This window comes from Eptesicus fuscus, chromosome 1, assembly GCF_027574615.1.
Source record: "Eptesicus fuscus isolate TK198812 chromosome 1, DD_ASM_mEF_20220401, whole genome shotgun sequence".
Classification (NCBI taxonomy): Eukaryota; Metazoa; Chordata; class Mammalia; order Chiroptera; family Vespertilionidae; genus Eptesicus; species Eptesicus fuscus.
The window spans coordinates 56,667,486-56,689,293 of record NC_072473.1 but is presented as its reverse complement, the minus strand read 5'-3'; the positions used below and the strand labels follow the sequence as shown (position 1 = coordinate 56,689,293).

The 21,808-nt window shown below is 42.8% G+C and overlaps 1 protein-coding gene and 1 pseudogene across 1 annotated transcript; one reads left to right on the top strand and one right to left on the bottom strand.

The window, feature by feature from the left end:
• Positions 1–2,423: 2,423 nt before the first annotated feature.
• Positions 2,424–4,501, top strand: LOC103303641 (DNA (cytosine-5)-methyltransferase 3A-like; annotated as a pseudogene).
• A 2,411-nt stretch (positions 4,502–6,912) lies between these two features.
• Positions 6,913–8,184, bottom strand: LOC103303645 (septin-9-like). The gene is given in 3 exon segments (XM_028137788.2): positions 6,913–7,186; positions 7,426–8,138; positions 8,140–8,184. Coding segments are annotated over 3 exon segments (1,002 nt in total). The 5' UTR covers positions 8,155–8,184.
• Positions 8,185–21,808: the final 13,624 nt, after the last annotated feature.

Below are 21,808 nucleotides of genomic sequence, written 5' to 3'. Positions count from 1 at the left end.
TGAGCCACTGGGCCCTATAGGACACCTAGCACACAAAGCCACTCCATTAACTCAGGGAAGCAGCTAAAATGTGGAGACAAAGAGGCAGGTCACAAATGAAGGAAATTGAGGAAAGCAAACGACTGGATATAGAGTTCAAAACCACGGTTATAAGGTTTTTCAAAAATTTTCTAGAAAAGGCCAATAAATTTAACAAGAACCTCAAGGATATGAAAAAGGATCAACTGGAAATTAAGCATACACTGACTGAAATAAAAAAAAGATATATTATACAGAGACCTAAAATCAGACTAGAGGATCACAAGAATCAAGTCAAAGATTTGAAATACGAAGAAGCAAAAAACACCCAACCAGAAGAGCAAAAAGAAAAAGAATCCATAAATATGAAGATAGTGTAAGGATCCTCTGGGACAACTTCAAGCGTACCAACATCAGAATTATGGGGGTGCCAGAAGAAGAGAGAGAGAAAGATACTGAAAATCTATTTGAAGAAATAATGACTGAAAAATTCCCCCACCTGGTGAAAGAAATAGACTTATAAGCTCAGGAAGCCCACAGAACCCCAAGCAAAAGGAATCCGAAGAGGACCACACCAAGACACATCATAATTAAAATGCCAAGAGCAAAAGACAAAGAGAGAATATTAAAAGCAGCAAGAGAAAAACAGTTAATTACCTACAAGGGAGCACCCATATTATTGTCAGCTGTTTTCTCAACAGAAACTATGCAGGCCAGACGGGAGTGGCAAGAAATATTCAAAGTGATGAATAGCAAGAACCTACAACCAAGATTACTCTACCCAGCAAAGCTATCATTCAGAATTGAAGGTCAGATAAAGAGCTGCACAGATAAGAAAAAGCTAAAGGAGTTCATCCCCATCAAACCAGTATTATATGAAATGCTGAAAGGTATTCTTTAAGAAAAGAAAGAAGAAGAAAAGGTAAAGATAAAAATTATGAACAACAAATACATATCTATCAACAAGTGAATCTAAAAATCAAGTGAATAAAAAATCTGATGAACAGAATAAATGGTGAATATAATAGAATCAGGGCCATAGAAAGGGAGTGGACTGACAATTCTCAGGGGGAAAGGGGTGTGGGAGGTGCGGGAAGAGACTGGACAAAAACCATACACCTATGGATGAGGACAGTGAGGGGGAGGTAAGGGTAGAGGGTGGCGTGGGAATTGGGTGGAGGAGAGCTATGAAGGGAAAAAGAGGAACAATTGTAATAATCTGAACAATAAAGATTTATTGAATTTTAAAAAAAAGGACCCATGCTTTTATTCAACACAATTTGTCCTAAGGCAAAGTGAAGATATACACTTCAAAGTGTAAGGTTTCAAAGGGTATACAGAAGCATTGTGATTCCGGAAATACATTTCCAACACTTTGTTATTTATACAAAAAGAGATGGATTTTCTGGAGGCACCTAGCAAAAGGCCACTGCGGAATGCATCCCAGTGAAAGGGAGGATTTTCAGACTCTGGGCTGGAGGAGGAAAGTGGAGGCGTCTGGGTGTGGCTGGAGGCTCGTGGGGCGCCCCCGGGGAGGAGCCCCATGTCCTGCTCTGACGCTGGAAATGGACACATCCTTCAACATTGTGATTTTGGCAAAAACATGGCAAGTCGGCCAGTAAACTGTTTCACCAAGGGATCCTTCCTCTGGTGGGTGGGGAGCAATAGCCTACAGCTATTGGGGAATAGCCTACAGCTGTTCAGGTGTTTGGCCAGCAGGATGCAATAAAATGCCCTGAGCTCTCTGGCAGCAAGCAATAATATTCAGGTTTAGAGGAAGTGCCATTTAGTCGTTTCCAACAGGTAAACTACATATGTGGCTCACTCTTGTTGAGCTGCCCAAGCTTCACCAACCTTTTGGTGAAACTCTTGTAATTATTACATGCTGGAATTGGTTCCTGGCAGAGGGAACATGGGGGTCACTGGGTCATGCTGATGGGAAATCCTGGCCTTTCCCTCTTGGGAGTCTTTATAATGGGTCCTGGGGTGCAGGGCCCAGGCACATGCAGGGCAACAGAAAGTCAAGGTCTCCAGCCTCCCAGCCAGTAAGGGCTTGGCCAGGAGGGTGAGTGGGCATCTGGGGTGGCCTGGGCCTTCATTTAATCAGAGCATCAGGGCCAAATAGATGTCCAGACAGACCTATGCACACTTTCTCAGTCCACAGACAGGGAGGCAGGGACCAAGGCCACTCGGGCCACTGAACAGCCCAGCCATGGAAAAAAGGCCCCCTTCCTCAGACTCCGACCATCACTTCCTCACTCAACTCCCCACCAGACTCACTTGCTTGACCTTCCTAAAATTCGGGGTTGGGGGGAAGGTGCATCTTTTCTTCCTTTGAATCCTCGATCAAATCCCAGCCAGGGAGCCGGACCGCAGAGGGGCTGTACCTGGCCTTAGGGGCTGAGAAGAAAGCCAAGGTGGTTGCAGTAATGAAAGCTGTGGAAGAAAACCAGGGGTCCGGCGAGTCTCAGAAGGTGGAGGAGGCCAGCCCTCCTGCAGCCTACTGACCCCGCATCCCTCATGGTGGCCACAATACCTGAGCCTGTGGGGGCCGACACAGGGGACAAGAACACCACCAAAGCAGACGATGATGATCCAGAGTACGAAGACGGCTGGGGCTTTGGCATTGGGGAGGTGGTGTGGGGGAAACTGCAGGGCTTCTCCTGGTGTCCAGGCTGCATTGTGTCTTAGTGGATGACAGGCCGGAGTTGAGCAGCTGAAGGCACCCGCTGGGTCATGTGGTTCGGAGATGGCAAGTTCTCAGTAGTGTGTGTTGAAAAGCTGATGCCACTGAGCTCCTTCTGCAGCACTTTCCACCAGGCCACCTACAGTAAGCAGCCCATGTACCGCAAAACCATCTACGAAGTGCTGCAGGTGGCCAGCAGCTGAGCCGGGAAGCTGTTCCCAGCATACCATGACAGCGATGAGAGCGACACTGCCAAGGCCGTGGAAGTGGAGAACAAGCAGATGATCGAATGGGCCCTTGGAGGGTTCCAGCCCTCTGACCCCAAGGGCCTGGGACCACCAGAAGAGGAGAAGAACCACTACAAAGAAGTTTACACAGACATGTAGGTTGAACCTGAGGCAGCTGCCTATGCACCACCCTCACCCAAAAAGCCCTGGAAGAGCACAACTGAGAAGCCCAAGGTGAAGGAGATTATTGATGAACGCACAAGAGAGCGGCTGGTGTATGAGGTGCGGTAAAAGTGCCGGAACATGGAGGACATTGGCATCTCTTGTGGGAGCCTCAACGTCACCCTGGAACACCCTCTCTTCATCAGAAGGATGTGCCAAAACTGCAAGAACTCCTTCCTGGAGTGCGTGTACCAGTATGATGATGACGGCTACTAATCTACTGCACCATCTGCTGTGGGGGGCGTGAGGTGCTCATGTGCGGGAACAACAACTGCTGCAAGTGCTTTTGCTTGGAGTGCGTGGATCTCTTGGTGGGACCCGGCGCTGCCCAGGCAGCCATTACAGAAGACCCTTGGAACTGCTACATATGTGGGCACAAGGGCACCTACTGGTTGCTGCGGAGGCGGGACGACTGGCCCTCATGGCTGCAGATGTTCTTTGTCAATAACCATGACCAGGAATTTGACCCTCCGAAGGTTTACCCACCTGTCCCAGCCCAGAAGAGGAAGCCCATCTGGGTGCTGTCTCTGTTTGATGGAATTGCTACAGGACTTCTGGTGCTGAAGGACCGGGGCATTCAGGTGGACCGCTACATCACCTCGGAGGTGTGCAAGGACTCCATCACGGTGGGCATGGTGCAGCACCAGGAGAAGATCATGTACGTTGGGGACGTCCGCAGTGTCACGTAGAAGCATATCCAGGAGTGGGGCCCAATAGACCTGGTGATTGGGGGCAGTCCGTGCAATGACTTCTCCATCGTCAACCCTCCCTACAAGGGACTCTACGAGGGCAGTGGCCGGCTCTTCTTTGAGTTCTACCGCCTCCTGCATGACGCGCCGCCCAAGGAGGGAGATGAGTGCCCCTTCTTCTGGCTCTGTGAGAATGTGGTGACCATGGGCGTTAGTGACAAGAGAGACATCTCACAATTTCTCGAGTCCAACCCTGTGATGATTGATTCCAAAGAAGTGTCAGCTGCACACAGGGCCTGCTACTTCTGGGGGAAACTTCCTGGTATGAACAGGCCATTGGTATCCACTGTGAATGATAAGCTGGAGCTGCAGGAGTGTCTGGAGCATGGCAGAATAGCCAAGTTCAGCAAAGTGAGGACCATTACCACGAGGTCGAACTCCATAAAGCAGGGCAAAGACCAGCATTTCCCCATCTTCATGAATGATAAAGAGGACATCTTATGGTGCAGTGAAATGGAAAGGGTATTTGGTTTCCCTGTCCACTATACCGGCATCTCCAACATGAGCTGCTTGGCAAGGCAGAGACTGCTGGGCCGGGGAAAGTGCTGGTCATCCAGAACCTCTTCGCTATGCTGAAGGAATATTTTGCTTGTGTGTAAGGGACATGAGGGCAAACTGAGGTAGTGACACAAAGTTAAACAAACAAACAAAAAACAAAAAACACAACAAAACACAAAGAACATGAGGATGGAGAGAAGTATCAGCACCCAGAAGAGAAAAAGGAATTTAAAACAAAAATCAGAGGCGGAAACACTGGAGGGCTTGGCCTGGTGAAAAGGGTTGGACATCATCTCCTGACTTTTCAATGTTAATCTTTAGTCTTATTTAAAAACAACATCAAGTTCCCTCTCCCCCTACCCCCCCCCCCCCTTTTCTGGTCAAGTCTTTTGTTTTAAACTCTTTTCAGAGGGTTTTTCTGTTTCTTTGGGTTTTTGTTTCTTGTTGTGACTGAAACAAGAGGGTTTATTGCAGCAAAAATTAATAACAAAACATAGTAACAATACTTTGCAGAGAGTAAAGATAAGAGAGAAGGAAAAAGGAAATTCTATGGAAATCTATATATTGGTATTGGATTTTTTTTTTTTTTACTATATATCTTTTTGTTGTTGTCTATAGCCTGATCAGATAGGAGCATAAGCAGGAGACAGAAAGTAGAGACACACTCATGAGGCCAAAACCCCTCCCAGCCACTGAGCTGTCTTGCCAGCACCATTCCTGGTCATGCAAAGCAGAACCCAACTAGCAGCAGGGAGACGAGGACACCACAAGACCCTTTTATACAGTATTTCAGGTGCCTACCACACGGGAAACTTTGAAGAAAACCAGTTTCTAGAAGCCGCTGTTGCCTCTTGTTTAGAATATATATATATATATATATATATATATATATATATATATATATATATATATATGATAGATATGAGCTTTATATATAAAAGGTACTGTTAACTACTGTACAAACTGACTTCATAATGGTGCTTTCAAACGAGATGAGTAAAATCATCAGCTTCCATGTTGCCTTATGTGCAAAGGGTTTTAATCAAGGATGGAGAAAGGGAGAAGGTAATCACCATCAAGTTGGCTTTTCCCCTTGGTGTGCCACAGGGTGAAGGACAATTTGGGAACTGCGCTTCCCTGCTTCTCCCTGCCACAAAGCAGTGAGATGAGTTGGTCAGGACCGTGGACAGCTGAGAGCGGGATTCATCCAGGATCATACAATAACCTTTTGATTTTTTTTTTTTTTTCAAAACAGGAGACTCCCTCAGCAAGATGTCAGGATAAGGAGTCTTCATTCCAAGTTTCTCACATTAGCCGATATGAGGGCTCCTTGTGGTGGTATCAGAACTAATCCAGAGTGTGGGAAAGTGACAGTTAAAAACCCCACCTGGAGCAAATAAACATGCAAAACATTAAAAAAAAAATCCCAGCTAGAGGAGGTGACAGGGGTACCACAGGGTGACGAGGACACACCTCCCTCTCCAACCTGTCTCCATTCCCATCTGAGGGGACAGCGGGAGTGTGGACTCGATAAAGGCACTTCCTGCTCCAGGACGGGCTCGCAGGTGGGTGGGTGGGTGGCAGCCGATGGGCTTGCCATGTCTAAGCAATTGGCAACTTGTGTCTCATGGAATTAACTAGTCTCCCCGTGGGGGTACAGGGGTTAGGGGGGCTCTCTGAGTTATGTGGTCTGAGTTATGGTCCACACCATGTAAGGGAGTAAAGGCAGAAAGGGGCTCCATTCCTCCTGGGCACACCCCCGGCATGCTCCAGGTGTTACAGAAGACCAAAGAAATCCAAGGACGCTTCTGAGAAAAAGGAGGGACACTCTTTAATACACCAGCGGACTCAGGGAGAAGTCTTCCAAATCTGAGTGAAGGAACATGCATGGGGCCCTCCCTTATATCTCCCTCCCTGTGATCTTTGTCCCACAAACATGGATTATGCTTCCGGTCCTTTTTTCGGGCCTTGCAAGAAGGCCCCCAGGTGTTGGGGGTCTCCAGGCCATATCTGATGGTCTGGCCTGGCGTCAGCGTTAATAACCCTCCCTCTGGGCAGGGCACTGTCCATAGCCAATGGCCTCTGTAACCGGTTCTGCAAGATCAGTATCTGGGAAAGAGGTAGTGACTTAATTATAGGTTATCAGGAATGTACACTGAGCTTGCTGGCTTGGATTCAGATCACTAGCCTCCAAATATGAGGGTTACATTGGAATTACCCCTTTTAGCCTCCTCACAGGGGCTGAGACAGTGGGGGTGTGGGGGTGGGGAGACCAAGAGCAAGAGCAGGAGGCCTGGGGTCCACCTCCCTGGACCTCAGGGACAGCCAGAGCACTTGCTTCCACTCCCGGCACCCCATGGGTGGGCCAGTAACAATCATATGTGGGGGGCACTCGTCTCTCTTGGCATCGTGGGGAGGGGCGGAGAGCGATGCCAAATGGAGGGAAGAATATAAAATGAATGGGGCGAGCGGGGTGGGTGGGCTGGGGAGCTGTGTCTAGGGTCGGCGGCATCTACATCTCCTGGGCCCTTGATTCTTGGCCCTCCATGCAGTTGGCCATGTTGCTCTTGTGCAGGCGCTTCATGCAGTAGGCCTCAAAGTGGATGCTGCTGGTGGTGTCGTGGTTGTTCTGCATGTGCGTCCTGATGAGGAGGTCCCTCAGGTAAGTAAACTCACAGTGCATGATGTTCTCAACTTCGATGGTGCCCCATTTGGTTTTCCTGCTGAGGATCCTCTTCCCATTCACTTGGTACTCGTCACTGCCCACCACAGGAATGGGATCATCTCTCGGGACTTCTTTTTTTTTTTTTTTTTTAATATATTTATTGATTTTTTACAGAGAGAAAGGGAGAGGGATAGAGAGTTAGAAACATCGATGAGAGAGATACATCGACCAGCTGCCTCCTGCACATCCCCCACTGGGGACGTGCCCGCAACCAATGTACATGCCCCTGACCGGAATCGAACCTGGGACCCTTCAGTCCGCAGACCGACGCTCTATCCACTGAGCCAAACCGGTTTTGGCTCTCGGGACTTCTTGTTCACCAACCTGTCCTCCGTGTCCTCGTCAAATTCCTTCTGGGGGTACACATAGATAACATTGGACAGCAGGTCGGGGGTGATACGCTGTTTGAAGTAGACCCTCTCCTCCAGGGTCAGCGTGTCGGCCTTGGCGATGACCGGAACGATGTTGACTACTTTGCTCAGGCGCTTCATGAACTCAATGTCCAAGGGCCTGAGGGAGTGGCCGGTGGTTGGGATGAAGTACAGGCAGCAGTGCACGCGTGTGTCAGGGATGTGCTTCTTCTGGTTGATGTTCACCTCCTCCTGCAGGTACTTCTTGTACTGGTCGCTAATGAACTTCATGATGGGCTGCCAGCAGTTCTCATTGTTGATGTGGTCCCCGAAGCCTGGCGTGTCGATGACCATCAGCTTCACGTGGACTCCCTTCTCCTCGATATCCTGCGTGATGAACTTGATCTCGATGGTCTTGGGGATGCGCTCCTCTGAGCTGGGCGGCTGCACTGACTTACAACTGATTTTGGATTTGAAGAGGGTGTTGATCAAGGTGGACTTCCCCAAGCCGCTCTGCCCGATCACCATCATGTTGAACTCAAAGCCCTGCTTCATGGACTTCTTGCCCAACTGCTCCAGGATGGAGTCAATGCCCACATAGCCAAAGTCCACGGGGGCCTTCTCATTCTGCGGCGCAGGTGCCGGCTTGAGCCCGGCGTCTCTGCGGGGTGTCAACCATGTCGTCAGCACAGCTGGGAGTTGCCTCGGTGGCCTGAGCTTTCTTCGTCCTGGAGCCTCAGAACCGGATCCCAGTCCAGCTCGGCTCCTCCAAACCCTCAAGGCGGGCGGTAAGTCAGCCTCTTTCTCCCCCCCTCCTTGCAGGCCCTGCGTGGAGCGGGACCCCTGGGAGGAAGGGCTAGGGGGTCCCAGAGGAGGGAGCTAGGGAGCAACCCTGCTGGGGTTGGGCCTGGATGCTGGGAAGGGCTATGTGTTAATTTTCTAAAATTGCATTTACAATTTCATACCCATTAGAATGGCTGTAATGAAAAAGACATAAAAGCATTGGCAAGAATGTGGAGAAATTGGAACCCTCTTATACTGGTGATATGAATGTAAAATGAGGAATAGTTTGTCTGCTTCTCAAAAAGCTAAATCTATGACCTAACAGTTCCACTCCTAAGTATATGCTCATGGGAATTGAAAACATGTCCATACAAAAACTTGTTCATAATAGCATTATTTATAATAGCCAAAATGTGGAAATTACTCAATCAACTGATGAATGTATAAACAAAATGTAGTATATTTATACAATGAACGAACCTAGAAAACATTACGCTAAATTAAAAAAAAATACAATAAAAAAGACCACATATGGTATAATTTCCCTTACATGAAATGTCTAGAATAGACAAATAAATAGAGACAGAAAATAGATTTGTGGTTGCCTAGAACTGGAATGAGAGGGATTGATGGGAATGGGGACTGACTACTAATGGATACAATGTTTCTTTATGTTGTGATGAAAATGTTCTAAAAATAGATTTGGTGATGGTCACACAATTCTGTAAATAGCTGAAAACCACAGTATTGTGCACTTTAAATAAGTGAGCTTTATGACATGTAGATTATAACTCAATAAAGCTGTAAAATAAGTAATTACATTAAAATATTACTTACGTTGATTACTGATTTTTTTATGCTCTCTTAAATTTTGTAACTAAAGTAAGTGCCATACTTGACCTTAATCCTGGTTCTGGGAATCAGTGACTTCCAAAAGCTTCTTGCATAAAATCAGGCATTGCCCACAGGCTATTGATTACTGAAATGCTAATCATTAAAGATTATCTCTTGGGTTTTCATTCCTATTAGAATGTTAATTTAACTTCATTTACAAGATATCAATGGTGAACAATACCACTGGGCTATTCTCTGCCCCTCTTCCTCTTGGGGAATTGTTCTTTTCCCCAGAGCATTTTTTAAGGGGAAAGTATGAGACACTAGGGCTCTGAAACAGAGAAGGCACTAAGGATGAGAAAAGTCCAGATAAAAAAGATCCAGTGCCACAAAAGCAAACTCTATGTCAGGCTCTGCACAAGGTGCAGGGTTATAGCAGTGAAAAAGGCAGACATGCTCCATGCCTTCAATGACTTTACAATCTGGTATTTGAGATATACTAAAGACCTGGTTTTGTATTGAAGGCATGAAATAGTGCACAGAGGAGGGAAAGTATTGGGTATGCACAGTGGTTTAGCTTACAAAGCACCTTTTCACCAATATCTCATTGAGTCTTCACAACAACCCATTGAGCTTTGAAAATGGTGTTAAGCTAAATGATAGTCAGCAGTAGAATCCAGGTTTCATCATCTTTTCACTACATACTGCAACTTGTCACACACAGGGACCTGTCTATTCTCCTTGGCTGGAGCTATAAGAGGTATAACTGGATGAGCTACATGAAAGGTTGTGGACAAAAGGGGCCACATACTAACCTGACAAGCTCAGGGAAGGCCTGCAAGGCAGTCTTGCAAACTCAGAAAACTAAAGTAACCACAAAGGATGGTCTGAAATTAAACTTTATCTGAACACAGTTATGGTGGGTAGTGATATCCTAGGCTGGTATCTTCACTGACAAGGTCAACCTTTGCCTTAACTGAGCCTATCTGTCTTTTTGCATGCATGATAACATATCCTTGAAATGTCTGGGTAACTTGTAACTTCCCTTTTTCCGGACCACTTGGGGTCCTTCATTGTTATTGTTATTATGTTAATTGTTGACTGTTGACTATCCTGCACCCACCGAAGTATGTGTCTATCATTTTACTTTTTATCAAATCCCAGGGGTTTTCCCTGCTTTGCTTTCACCCACCTTTTAATCTATCACCATTGGATTTTATGTAACCCACCTACGTCCCCTCCTTTGATTGCAATATATAAAAATAGATGAAAACCTGCCATTCTCTGGAGCATTATTTCAGTCCATTGAGGTTCTGCTTCCCGGCATTTGTTGACAGTTTGGCTCAAATAAACTCACAAAAATTCTTTATAGGTTTCAATATTTTTATGTTAACAAGGTGAACATGGTGGATTAGCATGGTGGTGTGCAGGTAGGCTAAATAGCCATCTCAGAGGGTGATTTAAGAAAATTGAATTTATTTAAGAGAAGAGGATGTGGGATGGGATATCCAAGGGGAAGGGCAGCACAGCACGGAGCCAAGGGGACAATGGGTCGATGATGGCAGCCCCCAGGAGCTGTAGTTTCATCCTTATAAAGCAGTCACTGGCAGGAAACTTGTTAGTGGGTTTGGGGGCTGAGCTGGTGAACTTGGAATGCAGATGGAATGCAGGTGTGCAACCAGGTGCCTTCAGGTCAGTTTCCATTCCTTGTGTGATCTGACTCCTGTTGTTCAGTGAGTATTTCCTGGTCTTTTGTTCTCCTATGGCAGGAAACTTCCAAATAGCTGAAAGGATTATATTGCCCTACAGTCCTAACATTTTCCTCCTTTTTCTATTTGTTAATAATTATTCTTAATGGAATCAGGGTGAAGGTTTCTATCTTCTGTCAGTCCTCCTAAGGATCAAGGCCTCCTGGTGCTGTTGGCACAGATATATGAATAAAAAATTACCCCACATATCAGAAACCAATCAGACTGCAGCTTAGTATATCCATTACTATAACGGAGAGTGAAATTATCAAAACAACTCATATTGCAATTATTAGATACTGAAAGACAATAACTAGAATACCTGGTAAAAGTCAGACATTCACCACAGGGGGCTACTTCAGCAACCTTTAGAGAAAACCTTCCTGCATCCTTTACGAGGAAAGTAGGTCCCAAAGCATAAAGGTCCCCGTATATGACTTTCTTCCCAAAATTGATATAATTATTCAGAGTATAATTCTGAATATTAGCAATAGGTGTCCCAACTCCTACTAGGCAAGATGTAAAGATCTGTTCTACATAAGTTCCTCCTTGAGTAAGGTGACCAGATTTTAACATTGGTAAAGCGGGACACCATTGACCGGGGGTAGGGGGGGTTCTTGATTAAAAATTTGGTCTATATGGAGCAACAAAAATTTTCATAGAATGCAAAAATAGTATTGTAATATATTATTTTAAGTTTCAACATAAGTACAATTTACAAATATAATAAATAAAAAATTATGTATAGTATTATTTTATTCTTTGGCATATTTCTCATTTGAGTGAATTTTTTTTAGTAGATTGCTGTCGTTGTTTAAAAGGTCATGAATTTGCTGTAACGTAAGTCGTAAGTGTCACTTTCAAGGCCAGCGCTAGACTTTTTGCCGCCACTATAAAGTATAAATAATACGAGTACTGTCTGCTAAATTCAAGAAAATGTATGTATTTATGAAGTAAATAAATAAATTACTTACCTAAATTATCTGAATAGCTGATTTGTAATGACATCACTTGTTTAACTAGCTTACTGGCACACAGTACAATATGTATCGTCTGATAGACAGTTACAAAATGTTTTCGTCGTTGCCAATCCCAAAAACTGCCATTGTTCATTAAGTCCAAACAATGGTGGTCGAATTCTAACAACTGATCAACAATGAGAACTTTGATAAGCAGTTCTCGATAATCAGTTCTCAACAATTATTTGTTATTATTAAAGTTTAACATTATAAAATTAACAAAAATAATATAAAACTCATATCCTGGCTAAATAGCCACATGGCCGCTGAAAACCTTATATTCCCTTCCCGTTCTCCCGCCGTTCCCTAGCTTGTCGTGCATTCTTTCCAAAAATCGAGAGCAACCAAAGAACTTGTATGCAGGCATATTAGCATAACCAGTGGACACAGACACTGGGGCAGTGGGGGCTTGCCCAGGATGGGAATGGTTGTGTGTGTGTGGGGAGAGTCAATTGGGGGAAAAGGAGACATTTGTAAAACTTAAGATAATAAAATAAATAAATAAGAAAAGATCAAAAAAATAAAATGCATAAATTTTTTTGATTTTTATTTTTTTAAATATAAACTTTATTATTTCTTTAAAGGCTCACTCTTTCACCTAAGGAAATGCCAGCATTCATCTTATTTTTTTTAAGTATATATTTTATTTTATTTATTTATTTTTATTTTTATATATTTTTTAAAGTATATCTTATTGACTTTTTACAGAGAGGAAGAGAGAGGGTTAGAGAGTTAGAAACATCAATGAGAGAAAAACACCGATCAGCTGCCTCTTGCACAACTGCCCCTGCCAGCGGGGTCTTCTAACGGGGGTACCGAGGCGGCGCACCTAAGAGAATGAGAGACAGACAAGGGACGCAAAGAATGGAGGCAAGACAAAAGGGTTTCTGATCAAGCCTCGAAATTTTATTTTTTACAGCATTCCTTATATGTGGTTTCTAGAAGGGGAGATGCCTAGGAGGGGTGGGGGCTGAATGGGTTATGTGGACTTAGATAATCGGCTAAAGTCCTAAAGGGTGCTGACTATAGATAAAGGGTGTGGCGGTTGAAGGGCGGCTACAGAAGGAATGCTTTGTCCTCAGGCAAGAGGAAGTGGGCCTAGTTACAGTAACTTACTGAAGTAAGGTCAGAGTTAATCCTTTGACCAACTCTTGGCTCCTGACACACAAGCCCTACTGGGGATGTGCCCGCAACCAAGGTACATGCCCTTGATCGGAATCGAACCTGGGATCTTTCAGTCTGCAGGCCGACGCTCTATCCACTGAGCCAAACCAGATTTGGCTAAAATGCATAAATTTTAGATTAAAAAAAAAGAAAATGAGGTGTTTGGATCTAATTTCATCTCGTAAATTGAGGGCCTTGGAATGGTTGTGGGGGGGGGAGAGTCAATGGGGGGAAAAGGAGACATATGTAAAACTTAAGATAATAAAATAAATAAATAAATAAGAAAAGATCAAAAAAATAAAATGCATAAATTTTAGATTAAAAAAAAGAAAATGAGGTGTTTGGATCTAATTTCATCTCGTAAATTGAGGGCCTTAAGATTTGTTAAAAGGCAGGTCTGGGTAACCCATTTTGGGCCCCCTTCCTTATTTCTTGCATCAGGAAGTCCGTATATCCCCCGCCCCCAAGTTTTGTTCCCTGCCCAATAAATTTTATTTTCCCCTCCCCCAAAAAAGGCAGGCCGGAGGTGAGTCCTTGGGAGGTGTCCAGATTGAATTGCCCATGCTATGACTGCCATAAGGGTATTTGCAGGAGGGAGAGTCTCCTAGTAAGAGAGAAACCAATGGGATGACTGGCTTACTAGCCTGGTTGGATCCCCCTTCCTTGTGTTGAGGCTTACTTTAGGAGGCATCCCTCAGTGACTAGAGAAGACCCAGTTTGGGACTCAGTGTCCTCCCAGTGGCTAGGGATAAAGAGGGGCGTCCCCACTATTTATACCCTAGTAAACTGCTGATCGAATCCAGCTCTGGGATTCCTTGTGCCTTGTGCCTAATGTGATACAACCAGTCTGCAAACGAGCTATCTGCCCCCTGAAACACAGGAATTGACAATACCAAAACTCACATGCTGAGACTCACAGTCCCCAAAATAAAATACTCAAGGTTGTTTTGGGCTAGGGTTTGAGCTAGTGTGTGCTTTTTCATAGTGTGCCTCCATTGCTTGGATGTTTGCTTGTGACCACAGGCTGCTGAGAACACTCTTGCCCATTTGAAACCTGGTTTATTCTGTGACAGGAGTCTTCTAGCTGCAGCCACCCTAGAGGATTTTAAGTGGGTGACCCATGCTCACAGGTGGTGGCTCCATGGGGAGCTGAGAGTCTCAGTCCCTAGTGCCCTTTTCCTAAAAATGAAGTGACTCACCCATGAGTGGAAATCAGGTCAGATGATCTGGCACTCCTGCCATCTCTTGAGAGTCCTAAAGGCCTTGGTTGGTGTTGGACCCCGAGACTTAGAAGTCTCTTGGAGTTAGAGGTAGGGCTGTGAGGGGAAGGGAAAAAAGGGGGCTTCCCTTCTGGATATCCCTGTATGGGCCACCAAAATGAAAGGTGAACATGGTGGATTAGCATGGTGATGCGCAGGTAGGCTAAATAGCCATCTCACAGGGTGATTTAAGAAAAGTGAATTTATTTAAGGGAAGATGTGGGATGGGATGTCCAAAGGAAAGGACTGCACAGCACCAAGCCAAGGGGACATTGGGTCGATGATGACAGCCCCCAGGAGCTGTAGTTTCATCCTTATAAGCAGTCACTGGCAGGAAACTTGTCAGTGGGTTTGGGGACTGAGCTGGTGGGCTTGGAATGCAGATGGAATGCAAGTGTGCAATCAGGTGCCTTGAGGTCAGTTTATTCATTGAATGGTCTAAGTCCTGGTGTCAAGCGAGTTTGTACTGGTCTATTGTTCTCCTGTGGTGGAAAGCTTGCAAAGGCGGTTAAGGATTATATTGCCCTATAGTCCTAACACTACATTTTTTATCCTTTCTCTCATCCTTCAAAATCTGCTCTCCTGAATATTTCTAAAACTGCAATAAATACTTAAAAAGAATGATGGAGGCATGAGTGAGGAGGTCCTTAGCCAAACGTTAACTACATATTCTTTAGAGATATACTAGAGTTCTTCATGAGTTCTTTGCTAGCCTCTTGCTTTAGCCAAGTAGGATAATAAATGGCATTATTGATCACTTCTAATTTAAAAGCCTCAGTCTATTCAAATGTGAACTGAAGCTCTCTGTTACTGGGTAATTTCAGGGAAATCCAAAACATGTTTCTGATTTATTTGCATTTATCTCATAAAAATGTTTAGAAAGAGCTTTTTTAATAAAAATTTTAAGTTATTTTTGCCTTCTGTATCAAGGATGGCTATTTGTTTTTGCAATATCACAGTGCTTTTCTTTGGATCAATATGATATACAATCTGAATTAGTTTTTAAAGCTTTGATTGAAGAGTGAAAAGCAAAATTCTAAATTCATAAAAACCTCAGTGAAATGTCAAATTTCCCATTTAGATCGCCTTCACACTTTGAATTTAGATTCTAGGCATATCTTCGAATCTGAAGTTTTAAAACTCAAAACCAAGTTAACTCTCCTCAACTTTATACTCTTCTATATAAAACAAACAAATGAACAAATGAGAATTGCTTTTCTTGGTGTCCACACAAAAATATATTTGGCTTCTTTTGTGGTATATAGGATTTGGCCTAGATTAAAAAGAACATCCTAACTTGGTCTTAGACTGAAGAATCTCTGGGTAGAATGATTTAAGGATGGCCCTAATATTCCAAGACTATAAATGCCTGGATTCTAAAATAGCTGAAGCTTTAGAGATTAACTGATTTAAACTAATGGGTAGGGCTAAGGAAGTGGAGAGGCAAAAAAGACTATAAGAAAGTTTCTAAGCATTTATAACAGTAGTAACTAACATTTATATAGTGTACCAGGTATTAGTCTAAGAGCATTACATGTATCTGCCCTTTTATTTATGCAGCAACCCTAAGAGATTGGTATTATTATCTGATTTTATACATGGAAAGCAGAAGGCACTAAGAGGTTAGCAACTTGCCAAAAGTCACACAACTGTCAAGTGACAGAGCTAGGATTTAAACATAGGCAACTAGGATCTAGATCCATATATACTATATGTACCTTTAGTAAAAGATTAGTTCCTTCTCTCTCCTTCACCCTCCCAAATACCAGCACTCAGATGCCTGGAACTCTACAGATATGTATCCCTTTGGCTTAAGACTTTAGATTCTATTAAATGGGTTTTGTTTTAAAAATTTGCTTTTAAGTCCTTGGGAACTCAAAATGAATTCTCCTATAGAAACATTATACATGGTAGTTAAGTTCTCAGGCCAAACTGTAGAAATCTATTTAACTTTTGTAAAACTGAACCATAGAAATAATAAGACTGAGGAAAGGAAGAAAATGGTGGCCAAATAGGCAGACGTATTGCGCGCCTCCTCCTGGGACTGGAAAAGCAACTAAATCAGAGAACATCAACCCAGAATTAACAAATTAGACATAGCTGAGGAGATAATTTTCAATAAAGAAGGGCAGAGAACACCTGGAGAATGGGAACCCACACCATCTTGTAGAGGAGTAACGGAGGCCAGGAGTGCTGCCACATCAACATCCAGTCTGACCTTGGACACCACCCCCGGACCTATACAGGGAACTGCTTGCCAGCCATAACTTGCCTGGAACCACCACTGTGCCCTGGCAGTAAGCAGGATGGTACCGTGATGTGGGTCCCAGATGTCTGTAGTGAGTGCAAGCCAGAGAGACCTCCTGAGCTGCACCTCCTCGCTGGAGCCCAAACTCAGCATCCTAGGATCCCACATTTCAGGTCCCTTTGCTGTGAGTGCAAGCCAGGGGTACCCATGCCCCGCTCCATCCCTGGTCCCAGTACAAAGCTGTAGACTGGTGCATGCACCACCTCCACCTAGACAGAGTCTCTGGCCAGTGCCCACTCTGCACCCAGCATAGAGCTGTCACCTGGTACGCACCCTACTCTGGCCCAGTTCAGAGCTGCTCGTACAATCTGGTGTGCCCAGCCACAGGTCACAGTATCATGCTGCAAGTGTGCTGCCAGAGAGACCTAGGGCACCATCCTGCCTTGGGTGCTGGGGCCACACAGTGAATTGCAAGCCACAGGGCTCTGGGCCCTCACAGGGAGTGGCACACCAAAGGAAATGTGCATGTGCCCCCACTGACCCCAAAAATCTGAAGTGGACAACAAGGGACCAGAATCATGGCAGAAGGGAGTACAACTCAGAGCAGAGACAATAAAGGTGTGAAACTCAAAAAAGACTCAGCCCTTGGGCTAGTGAGTCCCAGACCATTGGACCACTTGGGGCATCAACTCTTTGGACCCCAAGCAGGGAGCCCAGGGCCAGAAAGAGACAGCAAAAATGGGGAGACAAAGAATCAACCGCCAAAGGAAAAAAAAAAAAAGAGGAATTGTCAGAAAAGGAACTAAATGTAAAGGAGCTGCCAGACCGGTGTAGCTCAGTGGTTGAGCATCAACCTATGAACCAGGAGGTCATGGTTCGATTCTCAGCCAGGGCACATGCCCAGTTATCAGCTCAATCCCCAGTGTGGGGTGTGCAGGAGGCAGCCGATCAATGATTCTCTCTCATCACTGATATTTCTATCTCTCTCTCCCTCTCCCTTTTTCTCTGAAATCAATAAAAAAAATATTTAAAAGAAAAGAAAAGAAAAGAAAATGAGGCAAGCAATACGTCAGAGAAAAAAATCAGAGTAAGGGTCATAAAGTTCCTAAACCACCTGGAGGAGAAAATCAACAATATATGTAAGAATCAATAGGAAATGAAGAATGATGTAACTACAATAAAGAACCCAATGAAAGGTTTCAACAGTACACTAGAAGAAGCAGAGGACCAAATCAGCTAGTTAGAAGACAGGAATTGGAGAAAAAAATTAGAAAGCAGGAGGAGAGCTTAAGGGAGCTTTGGGACAACATGAAATGAAGCAATATCTGTATAATATGGGAGCCAGAAGGACAAGAATGGGAGCAAGGATTAGAAAATCTATTTGAAGAAATAATGACAGAAAACTTCCCTGATTTGGGAAAGAAACAAGTCACACAAGCAGAGAGTGCCAAACAAGATGAACACAAAACAACCCACATCAAGACACGTCGTAATTAAATTGGCAAAGATAAAAGACAAAAAAAGAATCTTAAAGGCTGCAAGAGAGAGACGAAAGGTTACCTACAAGGGATCTCCCATTAGACTGTCAACTGATTTCTCAAAAGAAAAATGAGAGTCCAGAATGGAATGGAATGAAGTATACAAAGTGATACAAACCAAGGGACTGAATCCAAGAATACTCTACCCAGCAAGACTATCATTCAAAATTGAAGGTAAAATCAGGAGCTTCACAGACTAAAAAAGCCTAAGGGAGTTTATTACCACCAAGCCAGGATTGCACAATATGCTAAAGGGACTGTTATAAAGAAGAAATAGAAAAAGGAGGAAGGAATACAGGCATAAAGAGTAAAAATGGCAAAAAACAAGTACTTATCAATAATAACCTTAAATGTAAATAGATTAAATGCTTCAATCAAAAGGCATAGGGTAGCCGAATGAATAAGAAAATAAAACCCATATATATGTTGTCTACGATAGACCCACCTCAGAAAAACGGAGTTATACAGACTGAAAGTGAAGGGATGGAAAAAATTCTGCAGGCAAACGGAAATGACAAAAACAAAACTAAACTAAACAAACAAACAAAAAATCAACTAGGGTTGCAATACCTATATTTGACAAAATAGACCTCAAAGTGAAGGCCATAACAAAAGATAAAGAAGGTCACTTCATAATACTAAAGGTATCAATACAACAAGAGTATATAACTCTGGTAAACTTATATGCACCCAATACAGGAGCATTCAAATTCATAAAACTCCTGGAAGATACCAAGGGAGAGATTGACAGCAATACAATCATAGTAGGGGACTTTAATACACCATTGGCATCCCTGGATAAATCTTCTAGACAAAAAAATTTAAAAAATACAGCAATCCTAAATTACTCATTAGATCAGATGGAACTACATTACATCTTCAGAACATTTCACCCCAAAGCTACAGAATATACATTATTCTCAGATGCACACAGGACATTTTCAAAGTTCTTATTGGGATACAGACAAAGTCTCTTCAAATTTAAGAAAATTGAAATTATATCAAGCATCTTCTCAGATCACAATAGCATAAAATGAGAAATCAGCTACAATAAAAATAATAAAAAAACTCAAACAATGGAAGCTAAATAGCATGCTATTAAACAATGATTGGGTTACCAAAGAGATCAAAGAAGAAATAAAACACATCCTGGAAACAAATGACAATGAAAACACAACAATCAAAAATTAATGGGATATAGTGAAAGCAGTCTTGAGAGGGAAGTTCATAGCACTACAGGCTTACCTTCAAAAACAAGAAAAACTGGTAATAAATTATCTAACCCTACAACTTAAAGAATTTGAAAGAGAGCAACAAGAAAAGCCCAGAGTAAGCAGAAGGAAGGAAATAATAAAGACCAGAGCGGAAATAAATGACATAGAGACAAAAAAACAACAACAAAAAACCAACAATACAAAACATCAATAAAACCAAGAGCAGGTTCTTTGAAAGGATAAACAAGACTTTGAAAAAAAGAGATAGAGGAATACATAAACAACTGGAAGAATATACTGTGTTCATGGATGGTAGAATCAATATCATTAAAATGTCCAAACTATGCAAAGCAATCTATACATTCAATGCATATTAAAATGCCAATAGCATATTTCACAGACCTAGAACAAAGTCTCCAAAAATTTGTATGAAATTAAAAAAAAGACCCCAAATAGCCACAGCAACCTTGAGAAAATAAGAACAAAGTTGGAGGGATCACAATACCAGACATCAAGTTAAACTACCAAGCCACTGTTCTCAAAACAATATGGTACTGGCACAAGAACAGACACATAGACCAATGGAACAGAACAGAGAACCCAAAAATTGACCCAAACCAGTATGCTCAATTGTTATTTGACAAAGGAGGCAAGAACATACAATGGAGCAAGACAGTTTCTTCAGTAAATGGTGTTGGGAAAATTGGACATATACATGCAAAAAATGAAACTAGACTACCAACTTACACCATACACATAAATAAACTCAAATAGATAAAGGACTTAGATGCAAGAAGGGAAACCATAAAAATCTCAGAAGAAGCCATAGGCAGCAAAAAGCAGAATTTGTAGTAGCAATATCTTTACCAATACAGCTCCTAGGGCAATGGAAACTAAGGAGAAAATAAACAAATGGTACTACATCAAAATAAAAAGTTTCTGCACAGCAAAAGAAACCATCAACAAACAACAAGAAAGCCCACTGCATGGGAGAACATATTTGCCAATGTTATCTCAGATAAGGGTTTAATCTCCAAAATTTATAGAGAACTCATACAACTTAACAAAAGGAAGATAAACAATCCAATAAAAAATTGGGCAAAGGACCTAAATAGACACTTTTTGAAAGAGGACATACAGAAGGCCAAGAGACATCTGAAAACATGCTCGAAGTCACTAATCATCTGAGAATGCAAATCAACAGCCTAAGTGCCCATCAGCCAATAAGTGAATTAGAAAACTGTGGTACATCTACACAATGGAATACTATGCTTCTGTAAAAAAAAAAAAAAAAGAAGGAATTCTTACCATTTGCAACAGCATGGATGGAACTGGAGAGCATTATGCTAAGCAAAATAAGCCAGTCAGAGATAGATAAATATCACATGATCTCACTCATTTTTGGACTATAATGAACAACAAAAACTGTTGAACAAAAATAGGACCAGGGTCATAGAAGCATCGAACAGACTGTCCAACCTATGAGAAAAGGCATGAGGGGGTAAGAGACCAACCAAAGGACTTGTATGCATCCATATGAGCATAACCAATGGACACAGACAGTAGTGGGATGAGGGCATGTGCTGAGGGGTGGGTGCAGCAGGGAAAAGGTCAATGGGGGGAAAGGGAGACTTATGTAATAATTTAAACAATAAAGAATTTAAAAAATAAGAAATAAACTTAAAATGGATAAAAGACTTACACATAAGAAGGAAACCATAAGAATCTTAGAAGAATTCTGATGCAGCAAAATATCAGTTGTAGCTCATAGCAATATATTTACTGAAACATTTCCTAGGACAATGGAAATGCAGAAAATAAACAAATGGGACTACATCAAAATAAAAAGCTTCTGCAGAGCAAAAGAAACCATAGACAACACAACAAAAAAATCCACTGCATGGGAGAACATATTTGTAAATGTGACATCCAATAAGGGTTTAATCTCCAACATTTACAGGGAACTCATACAACTTAACAAAAGGAAGATAAACAGCCCAATCAAAAAATGGGCAAAGGACCTAAATAGATACTTTTTGAAACTGGACATACAGAAGGCTAAGAGACATATGAAAAAATGCTCAAAGTCACTAATCATCTGAAATATGCAAATCAAAACGACAATGAGGTACCACCTCACACCTGTCAGAATGGCTATCATCAACAAATCAACAAATGACAAGTGCTGGCAAGAATATGGAGAAAAGGGAACCCTCATACACTGCTAGTGGGAATGCAGACTGGTGTAGCCTCAGTGGAGAACAGTATGGAGTTTCCTCAAAAAAATATAAAAATGGAACCCCCATTTCCCAGTGATCCCACATCTTAGGAATATATCCCAAGAAGAAGGAAACACCAATCAGAAAGGATATGTGCACCCGTATGTTCATAGCAGCCCAATTTACAATAGCTAAGATTTGGAAACAGCTTAAGTGCCCATCAGCAGATGAGTGGATTAAAAAACAGTGGTACATCTACACAGTGGAATACTATGTTGCTATACAAAAGGAAGGACTTTAACCATTT